The sequence below is a fragment of the Acomys minous genome (genome assembly GCF_964271855.1).
Source record: "Acomys minous genome assembly, chromosome: 16".
NCBI classification, from domain to species: domain Eukaryota; kingdom Metazoa; phylum Chordata; class Mammalia; order Rodentia; family Muridae; genus Acomys; species Acomys minous.
The window spans coordinates 86,839,768-86,865,808 of NC_140498.1; the positions used below are offsets into that span (position 1 = coordinate 86,839,768).

The 26,041-nt window shown below is 52.1% G+C and overlaps 1 protein-coding gene and 1 long non-coding RNA gene across 11 annotated transcripts in view; both read left to right on the forward strand.

The window, feature by feature from the left end:
- Positions 1–255: 255 nt before the first annotated feature.
- Positions 256–9,617, forward strand: LOC311586585. 4 transcript variants are annotated; one of them, XR_014775592.1, is made up of 7 exons: positions 256–384; positions 5,676–5,853; positions 5,929–6,070; positions 6,770–6,878; positions 7,245–7,464; positions 8,630–8,752; positions 8,907–9,617. It is a non-coding gene; the product is annotated as an uncharacterized lncRNA (long non-coding RNA). The 4 variants fall into 4 exon arrangements; XR_014775593.1 differs by lacking the exon at positions 8,630–8,752; XR_014775594.1 differs by lacking the exon at positions 8,630–8,752 and having other exon boundaries at positions 262–427.
- Positions 9,618–10,539: 922 nt separating this feature from the next.
- The window catches only part of CUX2 (cut like homeobox 2), a 186,416-nt gene continuing 170,914 nt past the window's right edge, over positions 10,540–26,041 (forward strand). For 2 of the 7 annotated variants that reach the window (XM_084762078.1, XM_084762081.1), the window contains exon 1: positions 10,541–10,767. In XM_084762078.1, the coding sequence (XP_084618204.1) occupies positions 10,657–10,767 (111 nt within the window). In that variant the 5' untranslated portion in view covers positions 10,541–10,656. The other 5 variants (XM_084762084.1, XM_084762085.1, XM_084762080.1 and 2 more) reach the window with 4 other exon arrangements.

Consider the following 26,041-nt stretch of genomic DNA (forward strand, 5'->3'; position numbering starts at 1 on the left):
GTTTCCCATACATCCTGTTGCCCCAGGGCAGTTTCCTAGAACCGTTTGTGCAGGCCTTGTGAAATGGTGGGTGACCACGAGTCTTGTGACATCTGCGAGCCTTGGGACATGGTGGTATTTTTCCAGTCTGACTGGGCCTTTCAGGTGACCTCCCTGAACTATTGTACAGCCTTACAAAATAGCATTACACAAGCCTTAAACTATTTGACTAAATAACATTTAGAAATGGGGTCTTTCAGTGACTTTGCCTTCCCCACAGGCCGGGTTGCCTTTTCTGCTCTCTGAAGGAAGAAGCTGATGTCCAGAGAGGTTGAGAGTCTGCCCTGAGAACACACAGCCATGGATTCAGGATTCAAACTTGACTCAGCCATGCCAAGCAACCCAGTGAGCACTTTTAAGTAGACTGAAGAGCCACCATGTGCCACGGGTAGTCTCTGTTTTACTGTTGTCTCTTACCCGGGCCGCTGCCTCCCTTCACTCTGCAGTTTAGCAGGCTCACGTTGGCCCACTCACGATCTCCTGGAGGCTCTCTCAACCCCAGAGCCGCCGGGGCCATTGATGCCTTCTCCTCCCCAGGGCTTGGAAGAGTGTGGCTCTTAGGTACCCTAGTCCATGTCTGTTCACAGGTGTCGGACACTGAGGGGACTTCCAGACCTCCTTTGAAGTGCCCGAGACAGTTCAGTGGGGAACAGAGACAAGGACAAAGCCATCCAGGGTGGCCTGTCTAGACTCACCATCCCCACCCAAAAACCCGAGTCAGTGACATCATCTCTGCCTAGGAAATGGGTTCAGTCCCAGTGGGGATTGTGACACTAGTGAGCTGTTTGGTGCTCAGAGCAATGTCTGCGTGCATAATTAATCTGAATTGTTGGACTGGGCTCCTGAAGCTGGGACTGGTTCAGGGATGATGAAGTCAGTTACTTGCCTGGGTTACGAAGCCCAGGAAGGGCGGGGCTAGGATCCACCTTGTCCTTGAATTTGGGTCGAAGGCCACTTCTGGTTCAGCCCCACCTCGAGCTGCACTTGCTTTCCAGCCATGTCACGACGTCACATGTTTTTTTCCAAATGCATATTTGCAGACATACAGCTGGGCAGGGGAGGCCATGGAGGAGAAGCCAGCTGTACCTCTCCTCTGAGGTCGTTTGGTGCTGCCGCCAGGGGAAAGGAATAGGAGAGGGGGAAGCCCTTGAATAGGCAGGGGGGTCCCCCAAATGTCCTTCCAGTTGTTACATGCCAGCTGTGGGACTGCCCAGCATCCTTTGGTAGGTCAAGGGGGCACTGGGTTGGCGAACAGTTGGCATATACACAAAGCGTCCACCAGGTGGGGCTTGTGCCAAAGTCAGGTGCTAGAGATCTTGGGAGAGGTGGCCTCACTCCAAGGAGATTGGTAGGCCCTGGGGTATGGGTGTGGTGGGGGTGTGGTGGGGAACCACACAAGCCCTGTGCCAACAGATGTGTCCCTGAGAAACTGCTGGCTCATGCATTAACTTGCGTGGAGAGTTCTGTGCACGTGTGGGCACACACCTGCTGCATATACCTATGCCTGCTGTACATGTGTGCTGAGTGGCATAGACATGGTGCCTGTGGGTGCGGGGAGCTGAAGTGTGGACCGGAGCCCTCTGTGTTGTGTCTCTGTGCTCACGTGTGTGCATGGATGTACGTGCAGAGATGAGTGCAGAGGGTATGGGCACGTGGTAGGGAGCAGACCCGAGTCTGCGTCTTGAGTTCACTTGAGTCTCCTTCTTAGGCAGTTTGGAGGCCAGGGGATAGAAAAACCTGCCTTTTTATTTTTTTTTTTTATTGATTTTTCTTGGCAGGGTTTCTCTATGTAGCCTTGGCTGTCTTGGACTTGCTTTGTAGACCAGGCTGGCCTTGAGCTCACAGAGATCCACCTGCCTCTGCCTCCCGAGTGCTGGGATTAAAGGCAGGCACCATCATGCCCAGCAGAAAGACTGGCCTTTTGTGGTAACTTCTGCATAAAACATTTGACAGGTCCCCCAAGTCAGGCTGTGATGGGAGCGGGAGCTACCCCTTTTCACATTAAGCTCTTTCATCTTTGAAGATTTCCAGAGTGGCCTTCTAGAACCATCATTTGGAGCTTGTTGAGTTCTGGTAAGGGGAGCCGCAGACAATGGATACAGAAAGGATTCTGCTCCATGCTGGGAGAGAGACTCAGTGTGCCCCAGGGAGGAGTCAGAGGCTTCTAGGGAACAGAGAGGGTGGCATCGAAAGCTGAGACCCCAGCCTCACCAGCTTTGTGGCTTGAGGGCTGGGTGACTTGAGCAATCACGGAGCCATTTCCTGGGCAGAAACGACAGTGTTGACCTCCCAGCACTGTTAGGTGGAAATATGAGACGGCAGGCTGGGCTAGCCTCGTGTAAGGAATAAGGGGATGTGGGCCACGGGCAAAATGGCCCTGACGTTCCTTTTCTGTCCCGTGGGATGGTGGCGTTGCTTTTGGTTTGTGTGTACCAAGTGCAGAGAAAGCAGACATTCCTGGGAGGCTGACAAAAAGGTGACTCAGGAACTGGCTGCCTGGGTCACAGACATGTGCCCCTTCGACCTTCTATTCCATTGGCCGCCACTGCCTCAATGGCTTCTTTATTTCCTTCTCCCTGCTCTGAGCCCAAGGCTGGTAGCCGCTTACCCAACTTTCCAATCATGTTCGTCCTTATCCCCTTTGAGTCCTTCCATCTCTCGGGGCCTCAGTCTGTTGACCTGCAAAATGGGCACAGCCATGTCTGCAGTAAGGGTCAAGGCAAATCCTGGTGCCACCCCTGTACACAGCAGGCACCATGAGGCTGTAATGGTTGACAACTGGCAGGGACAGAGACTAGAGCGAGAATCACTTTCCTCATCTCACAAGAGCAGCCACCAAATCCCCCCTTTTTGTTTGACTCAGTAGCCTCAGCTAAAGGTGAGAGCCATGGAGGCATCGGGAGAGAGGACAGAGAGGACGGGGCGGGGGGGGGGGAGGGGGGGGAGGGGGAGAGGAACTGGGAAGAAAGGAGAGAAGGCATGTGTGGTTGGAGGCAGAGAAACCAAAAATAGAAAAGAGAAGCTGAGAATGGTGGTGCTTGCCTGTGCTCTCAGCACCCAGGAAGCTGAGGCAGGAGGATCACAAGTTTGAAGGCAATCTGGGATACTAAGTGAGATTCTTCCCGTTCCCCCCCCCCACCCCCACTCCCATGATACTGGGGTAGCCCTGTGTTCCTCATCCCAGGGTTTCCTTGGGGATGGGTAGAGGTGCTGGCGGACTTGGGTTTCCTGGGCAGGTCCTTGGCCACCCTGAAGTCTGACAGAAAGGCAGAGGTCTCTCAGGCCGTAGCCTGCGGCTTTGAGGCAGAGGTCATGTGAGTGAGTGTCCTGTATTCCTTGGCTGCTGGCTCTGTTGTTTTTTTTAAATAGATGTGGCATTTTTATTTGTGTGTTTATGTGGGTATGCAGACATGAGTGCAGTGCTCACGGAGCCCAGAAGAGGGCGCCAGAACCCTAGAGTTGGAGTTACAGGGTGGTTATGAGCAGCTCAGCGTGGGTGCTGGGAAAGGAATCCTGGTCCTCTGGAGTAGCTATGACTACTTAGTCCTTGTTCTGACTGCAAAGCCAGCTCTGGAAAGAATCCTGGATTCTTTGTTTTGTTTTGTTTTGTTTTGTTTTGTTTTCAAGACAGGGTTTCTCTGTGTTAGCCTTGGCTGTCCTGGACTCACTTTGTAGACCAGGCTGGCCTCGAACTCATAGCGATCCACCTGCCTCTGCCTCTCGAGTGCTGGGATTAGAGGCTTGCGCCCCCACGCCCCGGCAAGAATCCTAGATTCTTATGCCACAATGGCTACCATAGCGTTGGAAAGCAAAGAGGCTGAGGGTGGAGGTGGGGGGGGGGGCGGGGGTTTAGAGTGCTGGCCTGGTGTGTGCGAGGCCCTGGATTCAACCCACATGATTGCAGGTGTGATGCAGTGAAGTTGGCTTCCTAAGGCTGATGGAAGAGAGCAATAGGTTGAGTTCCATCCTTTCAGACCCACAGTGTGAAGCAGGGCGTGGTGGCTACATGGTGAGTGTAAGGCCGGCACAGGCAACGTAAGATCCTGCCTCAAAGTGAATGAATGAATTACAGGATAAAACCAAACCATGGTGTGTTGTAGAGTCCCCTTAAAGCTGGTCCTCCTGTGCAGTGTGAGGTAGGGGGTCTAATTGAGTTGCGCCCCCCCCCCCAATCCCCACCGCCCATGCTGTGCAGCTAGCCAGCTGGCCCAGCATCCTTTGCAATCCAAATCTGGCCTTTCCTTTCTAGTTTCTGGGACTGGCTTTTTCCATCTATTTGCATGTGTCTGCTTTCTCCTTCCATCCTTGTCCTTCTGCCTCCCCTTCTCTGTCATCCTGACGTTGGTGACAGTCTTGGCATCTGATAGAGAGGTTCTCCTGCCCCAGCAGTTTTCGGATGAGTCCCTGCTGCTCTTAACCCTTGTGACTTTGTAATAATTTAGAACAGCAGGTTTTAGGAGAGACCCAGCTGTGGTTTCTTTTTTTTTTCTTTTTTTCTTTTTTTTTTTTTGGGGGGGATGGGGTGGTGGTTCAAGACAGGGTTTCTCTGTGTAGCCCTGGCTGTGCTAGACTCACTTTGTAGACCAGGCTGGCCTTGAACCCACAGCAATCTGCCTGCCTCTGCCTCCCGAGTGCTGGGGCACCACCACGCCCAGCCCCAGCTGCGATTTCAATGGGGACGGCCTGAATTTATGGCCACAGTTGAGGAAAAGAAGAAAGTCCTTCCCCCTGGACAGTGTCCCAGCCGTGACCACAGCAGCTCCCTCCTCGGCTCTCTTACAGACGAGCCAGCAGGCTGTGGTGCTCTGTGGCTAGTGTACTGGGCTGAGTCCCCAGGGAAAGCAGACTCTCCCGATCCAGAAGATTCCTGATGGAAAAAAAAACCCCACTAATTTATGCTCATAAAAAAGTAATTAAGAAGGCCAGTGAGATGGCTCAGCTGGTAAAGATGCTCGCTGCCAAGCCTGACGGTCTGACATCAGTCCCCGGGCCACACATGGTGGGCAGGGAGAGCTGACTCCTGTAAGCTGTCTTTAAAACAAAACATGATTTATATTTATTTTGTGTTTATTGGTGTTTTGCCTGCATGGATGTCTGTGTGAATATGTCAGATTCCCCTGAAAGTGGGATTACAGACAGGTGTGAGCCACCATGTGGGTGCTGGGAATTGAACCCCGGGGCCCTCTAGAAGAGCAGCAGCCAGTGCTCTTAAACCATGGAGCCATCTCTCCGGCCCTGCAGCTTGTGTTCTAACCTCCTCATGCGTGCTGTGGCACGAGCCCACCCCTCTCCAAATGAGTAGACTGGTAGCAATTTATTATTATTTTTAAATAGATTTTTTAAGAAATTAAGGGCTGGGTGTGCGGCTCAGTAGCAAACTCCTAGTTTAGCGCATGGGAAGCCTGGACAAACTGACTAGCCCCATGTCCCAGTGACAGCTTTTGTTTCAAAACGTACTGTGGGTGGTATCTGAGGTTGACCTGTACCCTCCACATGCTCATACACACACGTGCATGTGCCCTTGTGCGTGCACATGCATTCAGTGAAACACATTTAAGGTGGTGTGGGACTTAAGAGTCCACTAAATTAATTTCTGTGGCCGTTTGAGGTCTTTTCCTTGGCGTCTGTCCGGGAAGCACTCTGTGACAGAAGACGGGAACGCCCACCGTCTTGCTCCGAACCTGCAGGCATCTACCTGAGGGGTGATATTTTACAGACATCTAAACACGGCCTCAACCCACGTATAAGTCGCCACCGTCTTCTTCAATGATGGGACAATATTCCTTTGTCCACTCAGCCAGGATGTTTCACTGGGTGAGTCGGGGGGCTGCGTGGGGTGGGGGGAGGGGACGGGGACCGGTTACCCACCTATCTTGACCTTGCTGTCAGAGTTCTGAAGATACAAAGTGGAAAATTCCCAGAGTGACCGCATCCATCTTCTATGACGGTGGCCATTATCCTGGTTCCTTTGTTTCATGACTGCTGTGGCTAAACTCGGCACGTCTAGTGAACACATGATGCTTCCTCATAGGTAAGTGTGTATAAGACACAGGGTATGATGTGAAGTTTCAGGGATCCCCTGTGGGTCTTGGAAAGTGTCTTCTGCACCTAAGGCATTGGACAATATGGAGGCCTTGGGTGTCAGTAAGAAAGGAAGCCTCATACTTCAGACCTGAACGGGAGGCAGAGGGAGCAGGTCTTGGGGCCAGCGAGGACAAGACCGAGTAGTTACAATGGAGCTGTTCAAACTTAAGGGCAGCCGACTGGGAGACTGGGAACCAATAGCCCCAACTTCCTCTCTTTCCACCCTTTGATCTCCTAACAAGCATCCTATTGGTCAAGCCAAATGTTAGTCAGACAGCAAGGGCGCCTGGGAGATGTAGTCCACTGAGGTCAGCAGGTGCAGAATGGATGGGGGAGGGGAACTAAAAGGGAATAGTCAACACATAGACAATGCGATTGTTTATTTAAGTAGTGATGGCACAGGAAAGGAGTTGACACAGGAAGGGAAGAGAGCCTGTCCCATTATTGGGGTTCCTTAGCAGCTCCGGTGGGTCATGGGGAATTGGCACTTGGCTGAGGCCCCATCCTGGCTTTGTAGTCCGCTCTTTCCCATCAGTCTCAGATTACTGTGGATAAACTTGTGTCTGTCCTCACTCTGCCCCCCTCCCCCCATGTGACCTGGAACTTGCCACTTCTCAGGACCATAAGTGTCCCACCTTCATTCTAGGAGTACCCATCCCAGCCTGTCCGCTGTGACACCAAGAGCCCGTGGCCCCTGTGGATTCTCAGTGCTTCACGCATGCCCTTGTCACCCAGGAGGAAAACAAGCCACAAAGGTAAACTGGGTTGCCCGGGTCTCTAAGCTTAAGTGGCAGGGCCAGACTCAATACCCAGTCTAGCCACTCTGCCGTGTGACGGACTGACATTTCTCTGTGGCTGATTTGTCAAGTGTTGGCAACCACTAGGCACTTTCTAAGGTAGTAGTTGCCAGCGTGGGGGAGCAGGAATTGCTGGCGTGGTCCTTGCAGCCAGTCCCGGCCTGAGTCTGTTCTTGCAGGCGGCCACCAGGCTGTCTCCCCTCTCCTTGACTCTCCCAGAGTGTTCACACTTCCAGATTAATTCCAAGGCTTGCTTCACTCCTTGCCTGGCAGCCGCGGTGGGCGATTTCGAGACTCTCAGAGGGCATTTTCCTTTTGTTTCAGCTTTGATGCTGAGATCTTTCGAATATCATTATGCGTGGGGCTGAGGACCTGCCGGCAGCTTCCCGGGGATTCTTACACAGTTTGTGAATTTCTCGAAGGATCCTGGCTGCTTCTGCTTTCAGGATGAGCTGCCCGAGAAGGGCATCTGTGTTCTCGGAATTTCCTAACATCGATCTGAGGAGTGGTTGGCGCTGGGAGTCCAGAGCTCATCAGGGACCTGGTTAAGTTTCTCTCTGTTAAAAAATGTGAAAAGCATTTTGTCACAATTATATTTAAAATTGTATTGCCTTAGCTCCAAGGTCACTTGTCTGCTTTGAAAGCCTGAATTTCCTGGCTTTAGTGGACCACCCATAATAATATCACTTCCTAGAGCTAACTCTATTTAGGGGTAAACACTTAACCGCTTAATTCATTATTGCTGAGTCTGAGACGGTTACAGATGTGGCTGGAACGGGAGCCCCCATATCTAATAAGGCGCAGGCTGGCAATGTGCTTGGAACGTGGCTGGGAGAGAGACGGCTGAAATTTATTTTGTGAATAAAGCAATAAGCCGCTAAACAAAGCTAATATGTTTCAGCCGAGACAGAAAGACACGATCATTCAGTATTTATGTAGCAGCCCGTTCCTCGGTGGCACTGCAAGTGGCCGCCATTAAAATGGTCGGAATTCTTCAGAGACTTGGCTGTATTAAGTCATTTAAAAATATCACAGGCTTAAAACAATCTGAATTATTGGATTTTCTCGCTGCTCCTGGGTAAGCATGTTTGCCGTGGCAATTTCCTGCTTGGTCAAAAGGTGTACAGCCTGACTCAGTGAGGAATGAAGAAAAGTTGTTGGCAGAATCTTTATGCGGTGCCAAATGGCTGAAACAAAATCGGATCTTGATTTCATGTCTGTAGTTCTGACTTTTAATTTTGACATAATTTCAGATTCCTGGAAACGTCTGGAGGAATTGTAAACCCCGTGTGTTGAGAGACAGAACCCTGAGTGCTAGCGGCGTGCACTGTCCGGGCCTCGGGTTCTGGAGAGAGAGGGAAAGAGGGCTTGTTTCATTTGCACAGTTTGAGTTAGCCACGGATGTGGCTTCTCCCTTCTCCCTCCTAACCACTTTTGTGTATTTTCTAAAAACAGAGCTATTTCGTTAAACGGGACACAAAGCAAGGATCCAAATCAGAGAGGTACCGTTAATAAATATGTAATCTTATCTGTTGGCTTTGGTCCAAATTTGCCATTGAGTCCAGTTGATAGCCTTTGGAGACAAAGAGACCGCTTGGTTGTCCCCTTTTATCCCCTTGTCACGTTGTTCTGGTTTCGTACAGCTTGGAATACATACTCTGTCCTTCTGTTTGTTTCGAGTGACACTGACTTTTTTTTTTTTTTTGAAGAGAGCAGCCCGTTTATTTTGGAGAATCCCCCATCCACCACTTGGGACCGTGTGATATTTCTTCACAATTAAATTTAGAATCCGCACTTTGGGCAGGAATACCACACAGGCAGAGTCCTTCTTGGTACGACACCCCAGGAGTCACAGCATAGCGGCGTGTCCCACAGAGGCAAAGTCAGACATATGTTAAAAGACTCTCTCATTTGAAGCTCTGTTGGTTAAATGTGCTTTGAGAAGGTCTCACGAACTCTAGGTTTTTATTTTATTTTTTATTACAGGCTTTCAAAGGACAGACCGAAAGACACGGATGCTGCAAGCTGTACAGATACTCCAGAAGAAAATGTAGCCATTTAAAAAAATCGCAACACACTAGTTATGAGATTTGCCTAAATCCATTTTGCAGAATGGGAGCTGCAATCTGAAGGCCGACTCATGGAGGGGAAATAAACCGCACGTCACGTGCAATTTAATCTGGCAGGGGAATGGGCCCCTCGGAATTGCTAACTCGGCCTAATTCGTTTCATCTCTGGGAACGTTCTACTATTGGTCTGAGGAGTCTTTTCAACTCCTGCATTAATGTATTTGCCCAGACGTCACAGGGACAAAAAAAAAAATGTCTGAGGACAGTAAGAGAAATACTGTATCCTACTTTAAATCACACTGCAGTTTTTAAACAGCTCGACTGATGGCTTGGAGCGATCACACCTTCTCCTGAAGCATTTAAGAAACAGTTATTTACATTACATTAAAAACTTTAATTGCCTCGAAGCACGTGCTCGGAGACACAAATATTGGAAAATCATCAAAAATATCCATCACGAGTCTCTCTCCTTTACAACTCTTCTAAACTTCATCTTTTTTATAACCCACTGTATTGATCTATTGTCCCAGACCAAGAGTGATGCCAGAAGTCCAAGCTCGGTCATAAAAAGAGAATATAATTTCGCTTCGCTGTCCATAAAAGCTCGGCTTTTGACAGAGAAATGGGGGGGGGGGGACGATGCCTCTTCTTTTGGAAGGGAGGTAAATGGGGGTGATGTATTGGGGGGATGTATGTGTGAGGAAGGCGGCTTCAGGTCCCCAGGTGTTTTAGGGGGTACCTAGGCATGATGGGGGGTCTGAGTCCTTTCTGGAGGATGAGATGTTGGGAGGGTCTAGGGCTCATAGACCCAGAAAAGAAGAGGAAACTGTGAAACAGGACCCCTCGTCACCCCCTTTGGTCCAGGGTGTGAGGAACCACAAAAACCAGGACCTCCGCTCCCTGGCCTAAAGAGCAAAGGCAAGGAGAATGCAGGAACGCTATACTGCAGAGCGCTGAGGGTCACCAGGTGGGTTGGCCCCGGTAATGATAACATGACCCCCGCCCACAGTGGTTAGAGGTCTGGCGCACCCACGGGCAGGCCTGTGGCCCCCTGAACTGATCCAAGCAGCCGTTGGGAAAAAGGTTTCTCTAAGAACATCCCACAGTAATGATCACTCTCTATACGAGGGCCTTGCGGAGTAAAGTTGTGGGGTGCGCTACGCTCACTAAATAACAATCAAAGCCGTACTGTGAAGACTCAAAGCATAGACACATAATGTCCTCAACCGGGGTCTATGACCCACTCCCTCTCTGGTCTGAAAGCTCCCGGGCTGGCCAGCACCGTGCTGGGCGCCGGGAGACTTTCCCACGGCTCCGGGGCGCCCCCTGGTGGCCGACACCCGCAGCGCTCGGGAACGTGTGGCGCGCGGGGGACCTTGGCCTGGGGGGTCGCGCGTGTGCTCCGTGCTCCCTTCGCGCGTGAGGCCACACAGAGACCGGCGGCCCCACGACCTGCAGAGCGCTCACTTTGTTCCTTACGGTCTCCGTCGCCCGCGGCCCCTCCTCCCTCCTGCCGCCCCCCGCGCATCGATCCCGGCGCGCGGCGCCGTCGATAAGTTTGCGAGAAGCCAAAGTCAAGTGCGTGCGCGCGGAGCCGGGCCGCGCTCCCGGGGTCCAGCCCGGGTGTTGGCGGCAGCCGCATCCCCGGCCGCGCGCCCGCCCCCAAGATGGCGGCCGAGGGGGGACCGCGGGGGGCCCGGGGGCCGAGGCCGGCCAGGGCGGCGCGGGCGACCAGGGGGCCGCGCGCAAGACGGCGCCTGGACCTGCGGCGGCTGCAGGTGAGGGGAACCAGCCCGCCTTTGTTCGCCGCCGCCTCGAGCGGCCGCTGGGACGCGGGAGCCGCCGAGGCGGGAGGAGCGCGGGGAGCGGGAGGAGCGCGGGGAGCACGGTGAGCGCGGGCAGCGCGGGGAGCGGGACGCGGCTGCGCAGCCATCCAGCCGCCGCCGCCGCCGCCGCCGCCACCGGCTGCTGCAGCCTGCGCTCTCGGTGCACCTCCGGTGCCGCTTCTTGCGGGTTAGTCTCTGCGTCTTGCTTCCCTGGGTTTGCTACCCTCTCCGCCTGCTTTCCCTCCGCCTGCTTTCTGCCTCCCTCCTTCCCACCTCAGTCTTGTTTCCTCCTCCCGCCTTGCTTTTCTTCCCTTGCTTCCTCTCCTTCTGCTTGCTCCCCGTGTCTTGATTTCGTCCCTCTCTGCCTGCTCCCCGCCCCTCCCGTCCCCATCCTTTTCACTCCATCCTAGAACCCCCGGCCCGGAGCCCCAGGCCGGAGCGCGCGCAACTTTGCGCACCTGCCGCGGGGCGGAGCAGGTGCGCGGGCTGCGGCCCCTGGGAACTTTTGCACTCGCAACCCGGCTGCCGTTCTACCTCGCCGGCTCCCGTACCCTGCTCTCCCTGCCCTGGATTCCCCCGGTCCCCCTCGCTCTCCTCTCCTTCTCCCGGGCGAAGCTCTTCGCAACCCCAGCACTTTTTTTTGATGCTCCTGGTGCGCGGGCGCCGGGTGCCTTCTGGTTGGGATGTTTGCTGCCGTCATTATGAGGCCCTGGGTTGGGATGGTGGTGGTCACAGTACCCTAACTGGAGACACACTGCGGGTGCTCAGTACGCTCGCAGAGACCCCCACACACCCTGCAGTCCGGCAGAGTCGCGGCAGGTGCGGCGAAGGCCAGGGGCGGGGAAGCCGTATGGATAACCGCGCTCCGAGAACACTATGCCTGGTCAGTGACATTCTCAGAAGACGTGACACGTATGGAGATTTAAAAAAAAAAAAGGAGAAAATAAAAGGGACCCACTTTCCCTTTTTAATCTGCCCGCAGATCTCGTTAAGTTGCTTCTGATAAGTGGCGGCAGCCCCCCTCTTCTCTGTCCCCACTCCTCGCTCCCCTCCGCCCTCAAAGCCATCGAGGCGGAGAGAAAATCGGGGCACTCAGGCATGCAGTTAATAACTGCAAGAGCTATGCAATTCCTGGTCCGCCCCGAGTTGAGGTTACAGTTTGGTGGCCAGCTGAGATGGGCAGGGCTGTGAGCTGTGCTTGCCGGTTTAAAGGATGCTAAAGTGGCCTTTGGTGGCGGATGGGGTGGGAGAGAAAAAAGGAACGAGAGAGAGAGAGAGAGAGAGAGAGAGAGAGAGAGAGAGAGAGTTAGGTAGCCACATTGGGCTTGGCACGAAGACCAATGGTAATCGTATTCCCTGCTAATGTTTGTAAATGAGACCCGGGCAGGCTGGGGGACAGCGTCTTTATTTATGATTGATGTTCAGTAACATAAGGAATGACAAGAACGCGGCAGACGAGAAGGGAGCGAGCAGCTGGGCTGGCGGAAGCCCTTAGCCGGGTGCTATTGTTATTCGACTGGAGAGAATTGCCACGGTGAGGTTTACGGCTTCGGTATTTGCCCGGGGTCGGCCAGAATGCCAGTGAACACAATTCTCATTAGATAACTCCCTTTGCATCCAGGGCTGCCTGGTTGGTGGGAGAGAGGCTGGCCCAACAGCTGAGGGCTGGGTGCGCCCCCCCTCCACCCCCCCTCGCTGCTTTCTGATCTGGGGTGGTGATTCTTGATGCTCCCAGTCCCCAATCTTGGTGGGAAGTCTTTTGTGGAGCTGTGGAAGGTCACCCCAGTCTTGGTTCCAGCTGACTCCCCAGGGTCTGCAAGCCTTTTGTTAGAGTCTTAGAATACACAGAAATGGAAAAGGAGATTTGAGCTGGAAGGTAGTGAGTGGGGGTGGACAGGCCTGTCCAGGTGTCAGGGACCAGGAGCACAGAGACCTCTTTCTCCCCCCAGCAGGGGCTGTGCAAGGGTGTGTGTATGTATGGGGGGGGGTCTCATTAAGACAATGGCTGTGTGTCTGGCACAAACGGGCTCCCGGGGAGGTGTGTGGGGGGGCTCATCTGAATCGATATAAAGAGGAGGGGATGTCCCCTAGGGAGTTTGAAAAGGCTTCATAGTCCTAGAGCCTGGAGAAAAGACGGTGGAAGCTGCCGCCTGCAGCCTGTCAGGCCCAGGCTGGTGCGGATGCCCGCTCTCGGACTCTCCTTCTGTCCCTTGCACAGTGTGCAAAGCCCAGGGTCTTCCAGGCGTCTGTCTCTCAGCCCTTTGCCCAGGGACACTTTCTGCTACATCCTCTTAGTGGCTTCCCCTCCACGCTTCCTGGCATCTTCATGCCTTGTCCCCTCCATAGAGAAAACTTCTACCGTTTCGTTGTGACATACAGGTAGGGACCGTGGGTCTGTGCAGGCCTGGAGCTGGGGGCCTGGGAGGAGTATGTGACTTGTACTGTCGTCGTAGTGGGTTATTCAAGTTGGATGGTTTCTTGCAGCTTGATTTCTGAGTCTTAAAATGACCCAGCCGGTAAAAGCGGCCCCACATCCCCAGCCTGGACCCACACTGCTGATGCTGTCCCATTCGGGACAAGAAAGGTGACCTTGTGCCAGCTGGGCTCTCGGCCCTCCCGAAGTATATATTTCTTAAACATGGAAGCTGTCCGGTTAGTCATGTTTCCCCCCCCTCCCCCCCTTCCAGTACGTTCTCTGAGCATGGCGGAGCGAACATTCTGGGGCTGGCTAGGTGGGATGGAAGTCAGTCCACAACCCAGGGACTGACGGGCTCAAGGAATGACTCCAAAGGTCATTGCATCTGGGTACCCCACCCTTGGCACTTCTCAACCACCTCCCCCACTTTTCTTCTCTGTGCTCCCCCCCCCCTTCTCTGCTTGTAGCAGCTCAGGGATGAGAAGAAATAAAATCCCATCCTGAGTTAATGCCAGCATATTTCATTTGGCTATAGGATGGTTTTACGGTGAACATCACTAATGCGGGCGTATTTTATGGCTTTTCTGTGTATTATCGTTGTAACTGGATTCATGGTTTTTCTTTTCTGCTTTTGTTTACCCCCTACTCCCAGCCCCCCTTTTTAATTGGTGTTCTGGGTCCTGGCCCCCCAGTCCACCTTTCCTCTCCCCTCCAAAGAGAGTTGCTTAAGCTAAGCTTTTGGGGACACCCAGTTTGGATGAGGGATGGGGGTCCCTCTGCCTAGCTGTGTTTGTGGGAAAGAGTAGGGCTGGCGGCCCCATACAGGAGACCGGAGTAGGAACATGCCAGTTCCACTCTGAGGACTCAGTGGCACCCTCATGATGAGCCAGCGAGGCCAGGCTTGTTAAAGGTGCCTTACAGAAACTTCTGGAATGGCTTTAGAAGCCAGGTGGTGCTTTGCGGTACACTGTTCTGTGCTCAAAGTTCAGAAAGGAATATGGATAAAATTAAAATATTACAACCTTGTGATGTTCTGAAGCAGGTAAATTTTTACATATCAGCTGCCGAGTGCTCAGGCATCCATTAGAGCCGGTGACAGCTTGACTCACCTAAATGTGCTATCACTTAACAATGTGTCAAAATCCCCCTTTCTACCCCTGACAGCCGTAAATAAGCCATCAGGCAGGCTGGTGATTCCTAACTTTGGAAACTCTGACAGCGTAGACTCGCTGCTGTCAGAGTGGGGAGGTGGCAGAAAGGGCTTGGCGTGCCACGCCAGGCCAGCACGTGGGAGGACTAAAGGAGGTATGTGGGATCGGAGGAACCTTCCAGAAACATCTCAAGGTTAAGCCCAAATGCTGGATGCTTTTAGTAAGTCCAGCTGGCGGGTGAGCCATCTGCCTTCCTGGTTTTCACGACCTCTCTGCAAGAGCCCTTCCTTCAGAAAGAGCCGGAAGCAGATGTGGAGCATGCATTTAAGGAGCCTCAGTCCTGGTTTCTTACCTGGTCAGAAATCCTTCTCAAAGCTGGGCTCCCCGTTGGAGCATTTACCGCCAAGCTGTGTGTGTGTGTGTGTGTGTGTGTGTGTGTGTGTGTGTGTGGTGGTGGTGGTGGTGGGTGTCTTGGAGTTTCGTTTTAGGAGATGGAGGTTGTGAAGAGCTGGCTGAGCACTTTGGTGTCTGGGCGGCCTGCACAGAGCTGGTTGCATGGGTGCACAGGAGCTGGGGTTGAACCTGTACATGCACAAACAAAATAATTGGTTTCCACCACCCCCCTCTTTCTTTCTCTTTTTCTTTTAATTCGCCCATTAAAAGAGGGTTCTGTCTTCAGACTTGACATTCTGTGAGGTAACCTTTCTCCCGGCAGATGGTGTCTTACATGTGAGCACCTTGGCTGGTCTAAATTTGGGCCTGGTTGATGGCAGCCTGGGGGGTTTGTATGCTGCTTTCTGCAGGGAGAATCAACTGCCAGCGGGTTCCTGGTCACTTGCTGCTGAGACAGGGCCTGGCTCTGGTGAAGCTTAGTTGACGTATGAGGCGGTGGCTTGCCTCATACTTTTCTATCTGTTTGGGCTTTTTTGAGACAGGGGCTAACTGTAACTAGCCCAGGCTTACCTGCCCCAGCCTCCCAAGTGCTAGGACCACAGACAACCCTGTCCTAGCCTGCTTTCGATTCCTAGCCTTGGGGCTTGTGTCTTCTTAGGGTTAGTGGGGGGAAGATCAACCAGTAGCCCAGGTCTCCCAGGTGACAGAGCCACACTGTGTGGGCAGGCCAAATAAGTGTCACTATTCCCCCTGTTCTTTTTTATTTGTGCATATGTTTTGTGTGTGTATGTGCGTGTGCGTGCTCTTGTGTGTGTGCACACGTGCTTGTGTGTTTGTGTGCTCTTGTGTGTGTATGTGCGCTTGTGTACGTGTGTGTGTGTGTGTGTGTGTGTGTGTGTGTGTGTGTATGCGCGCGCATGCCCTTGTGTGTGTGTAGGCTGGTGATTAGCATCGAGTTTCTTGGCATCCGGTCTTATTTTATTTTTGAGGCAGAGTGACTGTTATCATTGTCAACAGACACAGCCTAGAGCCTCCTATAGGTCCCCCACCCCATGGTTTCACGCTCTATAGACCTCAAAACTTAAGAGATGCACCTGCCTCTGCTTCCTGAGTACTGGGATTAAAGACGTGTGCTACCCACTACTACTCCGTGTGTTTTGCTATGCAAAGGTATACTCAGGGGCCTGTATTTCCCCAAGGGTTGACCTCAGAACTTTCTGGGGTGTGATGGCTTTGCACATACTAAGTAGCAGTGGTCTGCCACCATCTTTCACAAAAGCTCAGGACAGTCACAGACTTTGAGGTCCTTAGTGTACCATCCAACTCTGTGTCAGGAGCCTTAGCCAATGAAAATGAATTGGTGTGGCTGGACATAGCCAATAAGAACAAAGAGGCGTGGCTAGCCATTTGTTACAGGTCAATAAAACTTTATTCACAAAAGGGGTAGTGCTAGCCATTCATTAGCCTGGAGGCTGTGCTTAACTCCTGGTCTTCTGGCTGTGAGATATCTGCCATATTGGTGAGCCATCCCTAGATTTTCCCTTTTCAAGTATAAATGTGTCTCCTCTCCTTTAAGATGGAAGCCTGACTATCCAGGATGGTGATGGGTACCCAGACTGGCTTCAAATCCTGTCTCCATCTCACCTGCCTGCTGTGTGACCTTGGGCGGAGACTGAACCTCTCTGTGCCCCTCTCTCTCTTTCAGCGCGACTGTTAGTATGCTCCTACTACACAGAGCATGGCGGCGTTCAGCAGAGTGTGGGGCGTTTGATTGTACTTTGTAAGTGCCTCATTTCTTCTTAGGTATTTTTAGAGGGTGTGGGAGCGGCAGCCAGAACCTGCTGGCCTGGCAGGCTGTCTTAAGGCTTTTTGGGTGTTGCAGTATGCTTTCCTAGTACCATGCAAACCACCCACAGGGGAGACAGAGGTTGCAGCATGGAGCCCTGCTTGGCTCACAGACATGTCTGTCTGTCTGTCTGTGTGGATGAGTCGTGATGTGAACTCTTTGTTGTGAAAGCTGTTGGCGTTTAGGACACAGGAGATCTCTAACTCCGAAATGCAGCTACTTTGGTTGGTTTCTTTGTACATGGGGGTGGGGTGGGGTAGGGGGTTGGGGGTGGGGTGGCGATGGGGGCAGTTGGGGAGTGGGCTTTGAGTGTTGGGCAGGAGCCACTGAGAGGGTGTTCAAAGCCAAGGGAACAGCCTGGGGAAAATCTTAAAGGATGGGGTCCACAGAGGGTCAGGACAGCTGCGGGGTCAAGGCCACTGGTTATCAAAGTTACCCTGCCCAGGTTCCTTTGCTGTCTTGCCGTGCATCAGAAAAAGCCTCCTCTAGGAGACCAAGGCTCCTGAGAGCCCCATGAGGGAGATGGTTGTGGTACAGAGTCAAGTTGTCTGGAGGCAGCCTGCCCCTCCTGCCCACCCCCGCCCCCATATCCTCTAGCTAAACCAAACTGCAGTTCCCGGATACACGTTTGTCATTAAAAAGAAAGACAGAACAAAATCAATCCCTAGGCACTCTGGTCTGAGTTGGTTGTCTGCCCAGGGCGCCTGGAGCCCAGTGGTGCTTAAGACTGTGTGAGCCGCCCGCCGTCACTCAAACTGGACAGGGCCAGTGGCTCCCTGGGAGCTGCTCTGTGTCCAGCCGGCTGCTTCCCTGTGGGTACTGTGGCTGGGGAGACCACAGAAGATGTCCCTGAAAGCACCTCGTCATTCGTTACCCACTGTTCCTCCTGAGCACCTATGGACCTGTATTGTTGGATGTGTTGAGGGCTCAAGTCCTGTGTCTGCTGTGTACCAGCTGTGTAGCCTGGGTTGAGTTGCTTAACCTCTCTGAGCCATGGCTTGTCACACATAAAGTGTGGACAGCGGTTTGAATCCCTCAGACTGAGGAATACACTCAAATGCTGGGCGCCCAGCATACAGCAGCACTAGAGAGAGCTGAAATTTATAACTGCTATTGTTTTACTTCTTAGGCGTGTGTTTACCACTCATGGGGACACTAATAACGATAATTAGTGGTTATATAAATAATAGTATAACAACATAATTAAGATAACTTGTAAACTGTGTGGTTCAGGATGCAGATATTACATAGATGTTAGCAGGAAGGCTGGGCGCCAGGGAGCTGTGAGGCGACAGGCGCAGGCAAGGTGGACACACACATCTGGGCACTGACTGAGCTTGTCACCAGACATGGAGAATGTGACCAAGGAGTTGTCTACTCCTCAAAATGAGAACAGTATGTGCAAAGCTCCAGTGGGCAGAGAACACACACCACACACCACACACACACACACACACACACACACACACACACATACACACACATACTCACACATACTCACACACACTCACACATACTGGGGAGGGGGGAGAGAGGGAGACAGAGAAGTAGAGGTAGCAGAAAGTGGGGTCACAGATTCCAATTGGTCTGTAGGAATTGCCTTCTTTCCTCTCCCAGAGGACAGCTGGTCAACTATCTGACGCCGGGAAAGGCTTGGGAACTTAATTGTTTTAACTAGTTAACCCACTTCCCTCACCTCCCCCCTTTAATCTCATGACTGCATGACATTGCCAGGTTCAAATCCCAGCTCTGCTGCTTGATAGCTGTGTGTCCTCGGGCAACTGCTTTCTCTTGCGAGGCTTGGGTGGGCACGCTGGGGGCTCTGCTGGTTGGGGTCGCAAGGCCATGTCTTGTCGGACTCTGGCTCCAGGGCAGGTGATCTACCTGGAGTCCCAGGTCTCAGTCTCCACGGTAAGATACAGCACACAGTGCGGCTGGGGCAGGCCCAGGGCGTTTTCTTTGCTCTGCACCCCATCTTCATGTGTGCTTCTTGGAAGCAGCAGACAAAGAAATGAGGTCACTTGCCTAGGCCTCCCACTGCCAAGAAAGACCCTCCAAGGTGTCCATCAAGTCCTGAGGGAGCTGACACTGTCCGTGTGTGTGGGCCCGAGCTCTGTGGTCTGGCCTTGCTGTCCGTGCACGCCCGAGCTCTGTGGTCTGGCCTTGCTTCCTGCCTTCACCCCTCTCAGGCATCTTCACTGGTTCCTGGTGTCATCCAGTCCATTTCAACCCAGGCCCTTTGCTCTGACCGTCTGGCGTGGCCCTTCCAAAGCTCCTCCCTTTGCCTTGCTGACCCCTGATTTTGTAGCCCCCATGTAGAAAGACCCTCCCCATCATTCTTAATGAAACACTCCTTACTCTGCTGCCACTGACTTGATTGTTCATTTGTTCGTTCGTTCGTTCATTCATTCATTCATTCATTCATTCATCCGTCTGTCTGTCTGTCCGTCCATTCATTACTTCTCCTTGCTCTGCTCCTACCCTCAGGGAGTCATGATGCAGTCCTTGAGCTAATGGAGACCATTGGGCCCCAAGCCAGTGCTGAGCTTGGTTTCTCTTTAGCTCTGCGCATCTTGCTTTAGAAACTGGTGACCCCAATTCCAGCCTGGGCGGTGGCCCCCCCCTTCTAATTAATGTGTCTTTGAATCAATTTCCAGTGGCTATGAGCCACTTGGGATGGTTTGCCAGCCTCAGTTTGTAGAAAGCTTGAAGCACGTAGGGACAGCTGCCATGGGGACAGGCCGTGGTCTGGTAGCATCTCCCATCAGAGTCCGTGCTTGTCAACTCAGAGCTATCAGAGAGGAGCTGAGGGGATGGGGACCCGGTCTAAAGCCTGAATCCAGTCTGGAGATGGATGTGCTGTGAGCTGACTTTGGCTCTGGGCAGGGAGGCCTTGGACAACCTCTCTGCCTCAGTTTCCTAATCTGTAGGATGGGTATTAGATCCAGCCCCCTCCTCCTGCCATGTGAGATGAGACACAGAGTCCTTGACCTTGGCCTGGAGCCAGCTCCTTCCTCAGCAAACCACACCAATGCCCATGGTGTGTCTTCCTCCTGCGTCTCTCACTTTTGGGTCTCTCCGCTTGCCTCTCCCTCTGACATCCCAGAGAGGCATTTGGGGCCCCCATGGCCTCCTCTAGCCCAAAGCGATCAGGCTCTTCCTGCTTGGCCCACCGAGAGCCAGCAGTCAGGAGATGAAGCTTCCTAGGTTTTGGGAGGTCAGAGTTCACCCTCGGGATGCCCATGTAGCTTGGTGGCTCTTGTGTCCTTATTCAAGCCGTTGGCTCACATTGTTCTATGAATCCAAAGCCTCTTTTCGGTTCCCATTTCATTGCTCAGTCCATTGCCGTAGTACCCACGGGCATGTTATTAGGGCTGCAGCCCAGGACCTTCTGGCCTCTTTGAGCCTTTGACCCACTATGGTCAGAGGTGCCAGGGCGGAGCCCACCCACCCCCACCCCCGCTCCAGCTCACCTGCACTTGCCCTCTCGCTCCCGCCCCCCTTCCTTCTTTTCAAAACAGAGGCTCAGTAGCCCAAGCTGTTTCCCACTCACCATGTAGCCAAGGATGACCTTTAACTCCTGATCTTCCTGCCTCTTCCTCCGTAGTGGGGGACTTGCAGGTGTGCCCATCACCCATGTTTTATGCGGTGGTGGTGGGGTGCAGACTCAGGGCCTCGAGCAGGCAGGCAAGTACTCTACCAACTGAGACCGCGGCCCGCAGAGCAGCCCGGGCGGTTGAAGCGTAGTCTGTGACTCTAGAATCTCTTAGGCAGACATTCTCAACCTGTGTGTGTCATGACCCTTCCAGGGGGGTCACCTAAGACCATCAAAACAAAAACAAAACCCAAACCCCATTTATATTATGATTCATAGCAGTAGCAGAATTGCAGTTATGAAGTAACTTTGACAACAGTCTTACGGTTGGGGGGCTCATCACAGCACGAGGAGGAACTGTTTTAAAGGGCGGCAGCATTAGGAAGGATGTAGAACATTCCTTTTCTGGATGGGTAGTGAGTGCCACCCACTGCCCAGCTCCCCCTCCCTCCAGTGTGGGGCTACGATGGCACCCCAGTCCTGTGGCCTGTGTTCCACAAGATGAAATTCCGCGCTGGCCTGATAATAAGCAGCTATTGATCCCTGCTGTGGTCGTTATCAAGATTTATTTAGTCAATATGGCCTCCCCGCTCAGTAAATCGTGTCGTTGATAAAGAAGGAAGGAGACAGACTTGTAGGCTGTATTAAAAAAAAAAGTTTTTTTTTTCCCCCCGGATTTCCTTTTCACAGCTGACTCCATCCCTCCTCCTTCCCAAACTGCACAGTCTTGTGGGGCCGACAGCGCAGTTACCCTAGACTTTAGCTGAAGACTCTGAGGTCCAGAGTGGTCCACGTGCCCAAGGTCAGTTAGGCCTCTGTCCCAGGCAGTCCGGCTGGAGTGTGTGCTCAGAATCTGTCATTCATTGAGCAGCTGGCCAACTGCATATGAACTAAGTGCTGTGAGCAGGCGGTGACTGTAGGGTGCAGGCCACACGGATGCGTAAAGTGCGGAAGTGGAATTGGAGGAAAGAGAAGCATTGCAACCACAAGGGGCCTCTGTCCACTCACGGTGGCAGTGGAGGCCACCCTGTGTGGGTGACGCTCAGGCTATGCGAAGGACTTGATCAGGCATAGGGCAGGCAGAGGAGAACTCTTAGCTACAAGCAACTCCTTGCCTTGGGGCGGATGGACCACGCCGGGATGCAGGTACGAGGGTTTGAATGTGAGCTGTCCATGTGTTTCAATAGCTGGCCTCCAGGTGGTTGCTCTCTTTAGGAAGGTTGGGGAACCCTTGTGAGCTGGGGTCCCCCTGGGGGAGACAAGTCACAGAGGGCTGTGGGCCTTGAGGGTTAGGAGTGCTGCTCCAGGGTCTGTCTATTCTGCCTCTCTCCCACGCGACAGTCGTCCCTCTCCCCCGTAACCGCGAGGCCACCATGCATTCTTTGATGTTATGGACTACACTCTGCCAGGTATTTGGTTATAGGGCAGAAGGGACAGCATAAGCTATGTGGGGGGCGAGCCCCGTTTTTCTGTCCCAAAGAAAGCCGAGAAGCTGGCCACCCCTCTGCTTATCCAACTTCCAAGATGTCATCTGCTCCTACTGTTTCTGTCCCTACCTCTCCTACCCACCCTGCAGCTGTTTCCAGCTGTCACCTCCTCACAAGGTACTTCCTGTGTCCTCGAGGCCCCCCACTTCTTCTTCATGTCACTTCCTTGTTTGCTTTTCAGGCCCCTCACTCTCTGGAGGACTCTCGCTGGTGGATCCCTCCCCACTGTCTCTTCCCTTTGTCCCCTAGGTGACAATGTCACACCCACCCCTCCCTGGGTGGGTTATCTGCTTTCCATCTCTGTCTCCCAAACTCCCAGTTTGGCAGCTTTTGTTACACAGCTTTCAAAATCTATTTTATCAACATCTTAATTTTTTTTTTACATTTATTTACTTAATCTTACCTGTACGTATGTCTATAAAACAACATATACTTCCCTGGTGCCTATGGAGAAGAGAAGAGGTTGTCAGAGCCTTTGGAACTGGATTGTGAGCAGCAGCCTTATAAAACCATCACCTACAACCTTCTGTAGGTGCTGGGAACCGAATCAAGGTCCTCTGCAAGAGCAGCCGGTGAGTGCTCTTACGCACTGAGCCGCCTCTCCAGCCCCTATGGAGATCTTCTGACTGCGTGTGGTAAAGATATCGCTAGCTCCAGATGACCAGAATTGAACTCTTCTCCCCTGGGCCTCTACTTGGGGACCACTCAGATCCATATGACAGAAACTCTGGGCTCAGTGTCTCTCCCTCCTCCTCTCAACCCATCACACACTCGGGGTTCACTTCCCACCTGCCCATGAATTTCATTCTCTACTCTCTTCTCTACTGTTGGCAACTGGCCTGAGTTCCGGTGACTTCTCCTGGACTTTGCTCACTTAATTTGTTTGTTTGTTTGTTTGTTTTCCGAGACAGGGTTTCTTTGTGTAGCCCTGACTGTCCTGGACTTGCTTTGTAGAGCAGGCTGGCTTTGAACTCACAGCGATCCGCCTGCCTCTGCCTCCCAAGTGCTAGAATTAAAGGTGTGCACCACCACGCCCAGCTTCAATTTGTTTTCTGGACTGCCTTCAGCTTCCCTCCCATGGTCACATAATGGGGTGTTTATAGATTGGCCAGAACCAGCTCCAAAGGGTCTCCCAGCTCCTGAGTCCCCAGAAGTGACTGTTCAGCCTCCACACACCACTTTCTGCCCTCTGGGTTTGTAATGTTGTTGAGCTTGGGTCTCTAGCTATTGTTGTTGGGCTATTTCTCTAATTATTTTTGCTTTGTGTGTTTTGATATTCCTTCATTAGGTGCCTGTCAGCTTATAACTATGCTTTCCTAGTAGATAGATCTTTCTTGCATTAGCAGACCTTTCATTCTCTAATAACACTAAATTTTTAAAAAGCCAATTTTGTCTATTTGAAACCTCTTTCATAAAAAAGTGTGTGTGTGTGTGTGTGTGTGTGTGTGCGCGCGCGCATATGTACATCACATGCTTGCAATCCCCCTTGGAGACCAGCAATGGGTACTAGACCCCCCCAGAGATAGATTTATAGGTAATTGTGAGCTGTCATATGGGTTCTAAAACAGAGCTTATGTCCTCTGAAAGAAACAGTACACGTTTTTAACCAGTGAGCCATCTCTCCAGCCCCTATTTGAAACTCTGTGGAGCCTTCTACTCTCAGTCTATATGTATCTTTGACTTTATAGTGTCTACTGCAGACAATGTACACTTTTTGTTTTGTTTCTGTGTAGCAGAGCCCTGGCTGTCCTGGAACTCTCTTTGTAGACCAGGTTGGCCTCAAACTCAGAGATCCACCTGCCTCTGTTTTCCAAAGTGCTGGAATTAAAGATGTGCATCACCACACCAGGATGACAATGTGTAGTTTTTAATCTGGTCTGAAGTCCTTTTCCTTTTGATTAGATTGTCTGGCACACTCATACTTAGTGTGTTACCGATGTAGCAGAGCTTGTGTTTGCCATTTTTCTTTTGGTTTTCCACATGTCTGGTTTCTGTTTTGTTTCTCTCTTCTTTTATTGTTTTCTTTAGAATTTTCTAGTGTAGCATTTTAGTTTAGTGATTTTTAAAAATTGCTTGGTTCTCCCAGCAACCACATGGTGGCTCATAACCATCTGTAATGACCCCTCTTCTGGGGGTCAAGCACACATGTAGACAGAATGTTGTATATATAAAAAATAAATAAATCTTTAAAAAAAATTGCTTGGTTCTTAGCAGTTACTGGGGCTTGCCACGTTCTTATTTGTTTGGTTGGTTAGTTTTTTTGACACAGAGTTTCTCTGTATAACCATGGCTGTAGACTAGTCTCTACCTCCTGAATGCTGGGATTAACACCCGGCTGCTGTATTCATTTTAAGCCATCAAAATCTGGCTCAGATTTACCATTGTTTGCTTCCTTCATGCCCCAGTTTTTGCACATGCTAGGCCAGCACTCTTACCACTGAGCTGTACCTCAGCCCATGGCCTCTCTTCTTCATCTGATCTTGAACTGCGTTCCATGTGCTTTCTACTCTCTAGCCGCGGGCCTCTGGCAGACCCCCCTTTACCCCACACTCCTGGTATGTTGACACCCCCTTGCATTGTGACACACTTTTTTTCCCCTCCCACTTTACCCATGTTGATCCTTTATGTTCCTCTGGTGCTTGCAAAACTGTGTCACCAGGGACCTGTCCTTGTGTGTATCTTGTCTCTGCTCACTGCCTGTTCACAGTGCAGCGCAGTTCTTCCACCACCTGCTTTCACGGCTGTGATGATCTGCAGGCACATGGGGCCAACGGACCCCTCTGCAACCGTGAGCTGAAACAAACCCCTTTGCCCTTACGTTGTTTGCCCCTGTCTGGTCACAGTGGTAAAAGGCAACCAAAATGGTGGGCTCCTGGTTAAGCCTGCCTCCCTCACGGGCACTCAGCTCCCTCAAGCTTGTGCTTCACCTGTAGCTCGAGTGACCCTGGTGTCACACACTGCAGCGATTCCCCGTGGCAGACTGTGTCGAGGTGATTTTTGCCTTTTCTGGCCTCAGTGTAGCCTGTTTGGAAAATGGGCAAGAATGACATCACTCCAGATGAAAGAAGTGCTGAAAAATTTAACTTTTTGAAAAAGTATATAAATATATTTTAAAAATTATATTTAGTGTGCTAAGGTTTAGCTCTCTTACTCTGTCATGTGGTCCTGGGAATTGAACTCGGGTCATGAGGCTCAGTAGAAAGCACCTTTACCCACTGAGCCAACTTGCCAGCTCCCAAATATTAGCTTTTATCTTGTTTATTTGGGTTTAATGAGCAGTTAAACACTCAGTGTTCCTAAATTCACACCCCTCCCCAAAGATTTTATCTCCACAGCAACACTATAATGTAGCCATTGTTAATCTCCCCTGTTTTCAGAAGAGGCCGCTGAGCTCAGAAAGGTCAAGTAACTTGCCCCAGGCCACACAGCAAGACCAGGCCGTCTGAGCGCAGAGTCTGCACACATAGGCTTGCTTACCTGTTATTGGAGTAATTGGGAAGTGGCTGCTTATGTCCAGTTGTCTTTTTCCTCTCCTCAAGCCAGTTTGTGTGCTGTCTTCCATGAGAAAGGTCGGCCCACAGGAGACAGAGATGCCTGACAGGAGTGGGAGCCAGGGCAGGAATTTCCTCAGGTGGGTACCACATGAGCCTCAGACTTAGGCTGTTTGGGTCCCTATGGCAGGAGTCAGGGAGAGCCATGTCTTTTTCCTATCCCATTACTACCTGAGGTCACTGGACCCCGTCCCTCATGCTCGCAGCCTGGAGCTTCTCCAAGCCAGCGTCTCCCTCAGAGGAAGTCCTCTGCAGCCTCCATGAGTGAGGGAGTTGGTCCCACGGCCCATGGCCTACTTTGAGAGACTGAGCTCTAGAAAAGAATCCTTTGGAGCCATGCAGGGCTGTTCGGAGGCTTCTGGAATGTGGGGACTCAGAGTACCAGGCGGGACGGAGGCCCAGCTGCCACCACCAACCTAGTTGGGGTGGTCCCAAGAAATACAGACCCCCTCAATGTCCCAGATGCCCTCCCCCTCCCACTGTGTCTAGGTAGTGGCCTGAGTGGGTGGGCCAGCCTGAGCCCTGCAGGTGAGGCTACTTCCTCTCTGGGGGACCCTCAGTGTGTTGACCTGAGGCTCAGCCTTTGGGCAGGTCACTCAGCTGTATGTGTGTGTGGGTGGTCTTAGCTTTGTCCTCTGTCTACTGTTTTTGGGGCTCTTTGCCTAGACCCTGCAGTATGCCTGGCGCTTCCTGTGGCACGGTGGAGTTGAATGATGTCTTTCTTTGGGAACAGTGTGTCCTGAGCTGGTCTGTGAAGCAGAGGAGTATGGGGTGAGGCAGATGTGTA